General features: G+C 37.4%; 1 protein-coding gene and 2 long non-coding RNA genes across 3 annotated transcripts; all 3 read left to right on the top strand.

The window, feature by feature from the left end:
- The first annotated feature begins 1209 nt into the window (after positions 1 to 1209).
- On the top strand, positions 1210 to 2025 carry LOC131229694 (probable dolichyl-diphosphooligosaccharide--protein glycosyltransferase subunit 3B). The gene has a single exon (XM_058225686.1). The coding sequence runs from the start codon at positions 1317 to 1319 to the stop codon at positions 1806 to 1808; it is 492 nt and encodes a 163-aa protein (XP_058081669.1). The 5' UTR covers positions 1210 to 1316; the 3' UTR covers positions 1809 to 2025.
- A 1008-nt stretch (positions 2026 to 3033) lies between these two features.
- Positions 3034 to 6561, top strand: LOC131229695 (uncharacterized). Its single transcript, XR_009163547.1, has 5 exons — positions 3034 to 3320; positions 3411 to 3836; positions 4900 to 5099; positions 5212 to 5370; positions 6324 to 6561. It is a non-coding gene; the product is annotated as an uncharacterized LOC131229695 (long non-coding RNA).
- A 25-nt stretch (positions 6562 to 6586) lies between these two features.
- On the top strand, positions 6587 to 7790 carry LOC131229693 (uncharacterized). The gene is made up of 3 exons (XR_009163546.1): positions 6587 to 7263; positions 7431 to 7475; positions 7571 to 7790. It is a non-coding gene; the product is annotated as an uncharacterized LOC131229693 (long non-coding RNA).
- The last annotated feature ends 293 nt before the right edge of the window (positions 7791 to 8083 follow it).

The raw sequence follows: 8083 nt of genomic DNA, 5'->3' as shown, positions 1-8083 counted from the left end.
AGAGAGTTCGTATCATCAGACTATGATTCAATGGCATCAAAAGTACACATTCGATGACATTGAATCAGGATCGATGATATCGAACTCAGTTAGATTTTAACAATTTTATTTTCCTTGGAACTTTTTGGCTATAAAAGGGAGCTTATTCTTGGTTGCTAAAGAGAGAGAAAATAGAGAGAGCTTTGAGAGAGTATTTTCATATTACCTACCTTAAGCTCATTTTCTCATGGAAGTTCATCCTTCAATCCACCCTCATCATTGATATTCATTAGAGTGGATTGAGGAATGAACTTTCCCATTCAAGGATCATCCATCTACTATCTTAATGGTAAATTATTGAGCTGGGATACCTTGACTGCTTGAATGCTTGGAATCACTCCTTCACTAAAATAGAAAAACATTTATTAGAGTAGGATTCCAACATAACCTTGACCCAACCCATCGCATTTATTGGAACATCATCAAGTGTTGCGGATCAAGGGAGCTGAAGAATCTTCATCATCGAGGAGATTTTCATCAACGTGCTTAATGGGGATCATCTCACTACAAAAAAAATAACCAAAGGCTACGAACTATTCTGGTTTTTAGCTACGGATATAAACTGTAGCTCACTTGCTACGGCTTAAAACCATAGCTAAAATTGTCCAAACCGTAGCTAAAGGCTAACTCCGCCAGACGTACATGCAACCTTGGATAGCCCCATAAGGGACTCTACAAGGCCCATTAAAATGTGTGTGCTCCATCTAATACGTCTATCCATTTTTAAAGAGTATGTTAGGGTAAGAACCTAAAAAAGAATGTAGATTGAAAGCTCAAGTGGACCATACAATAGGAAGGAGTGGAGATTAATCCATTGTTCAATGGTGTGGTTCAATTAAACCTTTGATTTTCTTAGATGTTTGGTGCATTTCCTATTAAAAAAATTACAAAATTAATGGATGAAGTGGATATATCGATTACATCAAGATGGACCCCACAAAGCCCTTGACAAGGCCGTCCGTCAAGATCCCGTGAAATGTGCACCCGTGGAGGGCTGGTTACGGATTGTACAATGGCTACGGTCATATTGGCTTTTAGCTACTGTTAAAAATCATAGGAGGACCGTAGTAGGTGAAAATGTAGAAAACCGCGCTGCCTTTTATCTTTTCCCCCTCTCACGAAAAGTTCATTTCCCTCCCCTCAACCTTATTCCCTCTCATGTCCGTCCCTCTCTCTCTCTCTCTCTCTCTCAATCTCCCGCCCCCCTCTTCTCTATCTCTCTCAATCTCATCCGCCTCATTGGGCTCAACGTCAAAAACCTCAAGGAATTTGTCGCCATGGACCAGACCGATTTTGCACGCCTTGTTGACTCAATGGTCGAGTTCATCAAGGCCAAGACCAAGCTCTCCATGGGCTTCATCGAGCACCCGCTGATCGTGTCCAGGAACCAGTTACTCTTCCTCGCCGCCCTTTTTGTAATATCGATTCCGTTCATGATCAAGAAGGTGATTGCCGGGGAAACCCTTCTCCACAATTTGAAAGTTTGGCTGGCATTCGCCATCTTTATCTACTTCTTCAGCATCTCAGGGGCAATGCATAACATAATCCGGAAGATGCCCCTATTTATGATGGACCGGAATGATCTGTCGAAAACAATTTTCTTCTATCAAGGGTCGGGGATGCAGCTTGGAGCAGAGGGATTTGCAGTTGGGTTCTTGTATACGGTGGTGGGGTTGTTGTTGGGGTTTGTGACGCATTTCCTGGTGTGGGTCCAGAATGGGACTATCCAGCGGGCATTCATGTTTGTGGCAATCTTGGTTTCATTCTAGGCAGTGAAGAAGGTGCTGTATTTGGATAATTGGAAGACAGGTTATGGGATCCATGGGTTCTGGCCATCTAGCTGGAAATGAAAGTAGGCTGCATTTGGATGCATATCTTAAAATTTTTGAGTAAGGATTTTCTGGGTCGAAGTGGATTCAGTAGTTTTATTATGAATTTTGTTGGATGGAATGATTTTGACCTTTTGATTATTATGTTTTGATGATAGTCTTACTTGGGATGTTATAAATCTTGAATAGACGTTAGAAAACTTGCTTTGATTAATGATTTTAAAAAATAAAAAAATAAAAAATCTCATGCATTCCTTTTCTCTATCTCTCTCAATCTCTCGCGCCCCTTCTCTCTCTCTCTCTCTCTCTCTCTCTCTCACTCTCACTCCAGAAGACATCTCGGCAGCAAATTCAGAACTTGGTAAGCTTCAAATATGAACTTTTTTCTTTTCAGATTTGTGTATGTGGATCTTTCTGATTACTTCCCCTGCATCCTTTTACTTCCCTTGCAAACTTAGAATGCAGGGGAAGCCAAAATGTGGAGTTCCAATTGTCGGTGGTCTGGTACTTCACATTGAAAGAACTACATTCTGGCTCACATGAAAGAATGACATTGTTGTCTAGGTCATCTGTCTTGCCGGTCCCAAGCCCAGGTAAAGGAGGAGGGAGAAGGGCTTCAAGGTGAGCTTAAGCCCTTTTTTATTGTTTTCCCTTAATGTTAGTAATTCCGTTTGATATTTACTTCTGTTCATGTTGTGGGCTTTGCAGCAAAACTTGGAAAGCTTAAAGATCATCTCAAACAACTAGAGGATGAATTTGTTAAGTCTCTAGCAGGTATGAATTTGTTAATTCTGGATGATGTTGAAACAGAACATGTGCTTCAATACTAATTAGATGGTGTAATGCCTTCATCTCTTAGGAAACATTTTGAAATAGACTTTTGTAGCCATGCATTGAATGATGTTGGTAAATTTTGTTTTGCGATCAATGGATCATATGAAGATCAGGGCTGGCCAATGCATGTCAAACCTTTGTTGACCATGGTTGACCTATGGTTATTCATCATGGCAAAAAAAGTTTCAGAGATATTTTGGAGGGATATTTGGATCATAGAGTACATGAATGGTGCAATTAAGCTGTATTGGATAGTTGTATAGTTCTTTATGTACTTGTCAAGGTATTTTCTTCATTTGAAGGTATAGGAAGCCTATGAACTCATTTTCAACTATATTCAAGCCTGTTTTAGAGATCAAAACACAAGATTTGATATATTTAAATGAGATCAAAACTCATTTTCAAGGTATATTTAATACTCAATTCTACAGTTAACTCCTATAGCTACACTCTCAATCCACTATTGAAAGCCTCCCTAGCCTCTAAACTGCTTCCATGCTCCCTTTTTCTGGGTTCATTTCTCCTAGATATTTAACTACATTCCTCTTTCCTTTTGTGAAGATTACCCTCAATACCATGGAAAGCAGGATACACCCTCATCTTTTCTTTGCTAGAGAGGTGGTATTTTCTGTCCTATTTTAGTTTAGAAAGCTTTTAAGTCCGTCCATAAGGCCCACTCATGATGTCCAAAAGTTGATTTCTTTACAGGTATTGAATATTGATGGCATAACTAGTGGGTTTAACTTTCAGGTAATATTTGTTTTTTAAGGAATTACGTGATCCTTGGGCACACTCCTCACTGGGTCCTCTTCCTTTTGATGGGCAGCTTGGTATCTTGAATGATACTCAATCCCAAGTACATACAACATACTGGCATATCTATGAGCAATCCTCCACGAATCTGATTATGTGACCAAGCTAAAGCAGGCCCCAATTGCGATGTTTAGGCAGCTGAACTGTCTAGGCAGGCCTCAATTACAACCAAGCTAAAGCAAGCCCCAGTAGCTCTCAAACTATAGTTAACATGTCTTTTATTCTCTAGTTTGTGATTGTTGTAGATGATGAAAATGGTGATGAAGAAGGAGATCTTATCATGGAAGAATCTCTTACAAGTTTGAAGTCATTTTCTTAAGGGTGATGTTGTCTGTTGAAAATAACTGGTATTTTTATGTTGTTGAGATCCATCCACCTTTAAACTTGCATATGTGCCATGTGTGTGGTGGAATAATTGTCCCAACTTATTGAGTTGTGGCAGTACAAGTTGTTATCTAGCCCTTTTCTCAAAGGTTTTTGCTAAGACCATGCATGGGTGCCCATGATGCATAAGGTACTCATTCCCCAACTTCTGGAAATGAATCATCATCATCATCAACATCTATAATCAATTTTTAGCAATTGGTTTAGGTTTTTGAAGCTATGCATAAAGTTTGAGAAATGGATGATTTTGACTTTTCTGCTTTGTTGAAAAACATTTTTCATGTAGTACAGCTGCTAGGAATCCTAGTTTCTGAAAACAAAAGAGAACAATTATAAATCCGGATTTGAATTTAAATCAATTCAAATCATAGAATTGTAGGATTCATCTAGATAAAAGAGATTCAAGATGGGATTCAAATCATTCTGCTTAAGTTCGGCTCAAATAACAAGTGTAAATCAACTATGATCACAAGTGATTGATTTGTTTAGCCAAGTAAGCATGAAAAAATAATAATAACGATTTGTAGTTCCTGTAATGAAGAGAGTGGCCCTTAAATTGCAGTCAGGTCTCTTTTTAGTCCAACTTAAATCTAGTGGACTTGCAATTTGAAGCCTAATCCATCATAAATAGAACTTAGTTTTTCTACTTAGACCAATAATTGCCATTTCTGTATAATAGTGCATCCAAATGCTATTTAAGTATATCACCATAAAATATCTTACTAAAATTTAGGCTTGGGATAGTTAAGTGGTCTAAAGAAACTGACAGGTCCATAGAACATCGATAGGACAGTCATGATAAGGGTCATCTTGAATTTCGAAATTGGTTCTCACGAATCTTGAAATGTTAAAAAAAAAAAAAATACTTGTACTTAATCTCTGGGCGGGACATTCATTTTTGATCATGTGGGCGGGACATGCATTTTTGATAGTGTAGTTTGTGAATTTGATGTAAGAAGAGTCTCCACTAGTTTTGAAATTCTATTAATTGCTTCTTCAGGGAAATCTTCAATTGAAAGATTTTAATATAAAAAAAAGCAGTAGGTGGGGTCTCTAGGAGAGCCGTTCAAAGGACTTTCTAGACTATTGTAACTGAAAATTTCCTTGAAATTCATCTCTTTTGGGCCAGGAAAGGGACTTGCTGTATACCTAATCAAGGTACTTTTGGTCCATCCATTTCGGCCATCAGTGTCACTCTAGGTAATATATCCAGGACTAAATATTCGAATTAAATTTTGCAAATTTCTAACTGTTTGATACTAACAGATGAATATCCATATCCTTTTTCTTTTTTTTTTTAATTATTATTTAGATTTCATACTGACTGTTAGAAGTCCGCCAGGTTGGGGAAAGAAAAGCAAGACTAGTTTGATCATTGGGATTGTAGTTGGTGTTGGCACTCTGAGCTTTATATCCATTTTTGTAGTTTTTATCTGGAGATGCAGGAGAAGGGGTATTGATGAAGATGAAGGTAATGCGAATATTGCTAAATTAGGGTGCATTTGGATGCTCAACTGAAGTGGATTGCAATTCATTCAAATCATTGCAGAGGAATGACCAAAGTTTGGGGTGATGCTGTAATTGCAATTCCATGTATACCAACTTGAAATGGTCACAATTGCAATCTTGACAGTAACCATACTTGGTCACTTTCTGTTTTAGTGAAATGGATTATTACAATTCAATTCAACTGAGCATCCAAACACAACCTAATCGATATGCATTGAAACTCCAACTCAGACACTTGTAACTCAATTGGCGGAATATAGTCTTCCATCTCAAATAGGAGAAATTACAATTTTGTTCCAAAAAACTTCTTGTGGTCAATTAGCTTTCTTAGGCCATATTCAGATGTCCAAGAGGGCAGGATTCCATTCCACCCAGGTCGATATCCGCAACATTTCAAACATGACCTGAAACATCCTAAATATTGACTTAGGGCAGAAAAAGGGGACAATTGCTACTCTCTATACTGGAGTTTCCATTTTCTCTGTTGTCTCGAACACTCAAAGGAACTGATGAACATCTGGTTTGCCAAAATATCCATTGTGATTGTGATTTAGGGTACATTTAAACACACCCTTAGGATGTGCTTGGACGCACAATTGAATCATATTGCAATAATTAGGTCAGTGGACTGGAAATGGAAAAAATATAAAATATTCATATTAATGGAATATTATTGAAATTGCAATACATTAATTTTGAGGTTGGACTTGAAAGGAGAGCAACTGATTGTCGTTACGGTCTGGCTATTTCATCAGGACTCAACTAAATGCTCACAATTCAATTGGTTGTGCATACAAACACAGCCATACAATTTTGATTTTAGTGAAGCCCATGTTCAAAAATAGAGATTTTGCATGCATGCATTGATTAAGTAGATAATATGATCCAAATCTTCCTTTGTATTTGAATTTGCAGAGTGTCTAATCATGGCTGCCAAAGCAAACAGTTTCAGTTATTTTGAACTAAGGGCTGTAACAAAGGACTTCAGTCCGGCAAATAAGTTGGGAAAGGGAGGATTTGGGCCCATTTATAAGGTACCTTTTTGTGTTTGATCTGAAATAAAAAAGAAACGGAAATTTAAGAACTAAGGATGTGTTCGGAAGTTTCCACTTTTGTCAGTAAAACGGGTTTGGCTCAAATCACAAATGAGAAAAGAATGATTTATAATTTTAGAACATTATTATCTCACTTGGTTTGGGTTGGCACAGGATAATGCAAACTGTGTTAAGTTAGATTTCTTTTACGCTCTATTGCTGCCCCAAATTGCAATTGGGTTTGCCCATTGCCCATTCTCTATTCCAAAAGTGAAGCTTCCAAATGCACCCTGACATTTAAACACCTTTCAAGCTCTTTTTAAAACTTTTCATATTATTGCTAAAGTAATTTGTGAGGGAAAAAAATGTAAATCACAACATGTGTATACCCGTGCCACATGAGCCGACTCAATCATCCGGCGAGCCATGCTTGTGCTAAGAAAATGGACAGAAAACCACCAACTACAGCATGTTTGGCATAGGAAAATGGACAGAAAACCATCAACTACAGCATGTTTGGCATAGGAAAATCTCTTAGTTTGGAACATCTTAGCCACATATCGTACATGTGACCCAAGTTGAAACTTGGTTGTGTACATGATTCCCATCCACCACTAATGGATGGTTGGATATCTAGGAACAGAGTCTCATTTAGAAACGAGAATGTATGAATCTTGCTGTAGAATTATTTTAACTGCTCCAATTTTATCTTTGTTAATTATAGTTTCTGTTGTAGGTTGTGAGATGTGAGTTGTCGGTTGTCCCTACAAGGGAATTACCATCTGAGGAATGTCCAACCTACCTCTCTAGTTCCCAATCAAGTAAATTTAGAACCACCTGCTTTCTAATTCCCAGTTAGGGTGAAAGAAAAACATCGCTACCTACCGGAGTATACTGTGCATTGGACTCTGGCTCCTAGTCCTGCTTCTTACCTTTTTCTTTTTCTTTTTTGCTTGCTATCTAATTACCTAAATTTCCTTCTATACAGCTATATTTTAATCCTACTACTGTGAAAATGTTGAGCAACCTGAAGGTATATATTGTTAACATATGGATTGTCTTTGACATTTTGCATTTTAGCATAACTATTACACACTTGTTGTATGTTGATGAAGTTTGGTTTTGCAGTATGAAAGCAATGCACGGTTCATGAGGTGGTCAACATGTGTAGTAAGCTTTCGGATCAAAGCAAAGCCGAGAATAGGGTGTTAGTTGATGGAAAATTGATAACCAGTAGAGGCACATCCATGGAGTTGTCGCTTGCGATTGTTGAGAAGCTATTTGGCTGCGAGAAGGCATTGGATCTTGTTGTCAATGAGAACTTTAAATAGACATATAACTTTTATGTTGGTATTGTACTTTTATCAATGGATTAAAATGAATAATTGTATTTGATTGAATGAATGAATGATTGTATTTGATTGAATAAATAAATGATTTAGCCATGAAGTATTTATCTATATTAGCTTTTATATAAGTTGATCTATCAGGTTATGTACTACAATGGTAAGAGATGTCATTATTATATTTTCTTTAATTATTTTTTAAAAAATAGGCAGTTGCTACGACTATTAACCGTAGCTCTTTATCTGGAAACCGTAGCTGTTTCTAATTTCAGCCTATTGCTATGATTCTTGCTCT

Source organism: Magnolia sinica, chromosome 16 (assembly GCF_029962835.1).
Source record: "Magnolia sinica isolate HGM2019 chromosome 16, MsV1, whole genome shotgun sequence".
Classification (NCBI taxonomy): domain Eukaryota; kingdom Viridiplantae; phylum Streptophyta; class Magnoliopsida; order Magnoliales; family Magnoliaceae; genus Magnolia; species Magnolia sinica.
This window is presented reverse-complemented; position numbering and strand designations above follow the sequence as displayed.

Bases quoted from the DNA above. Each gene is read 5' to 3' on its own strand.
- LOC131229694 (XM_058225686.1), top strand. From the start codon at position 1,317: ATGGACCAGACCGATTTTGCACGCCTTGTTGACTCAATGGTCGAGTTC.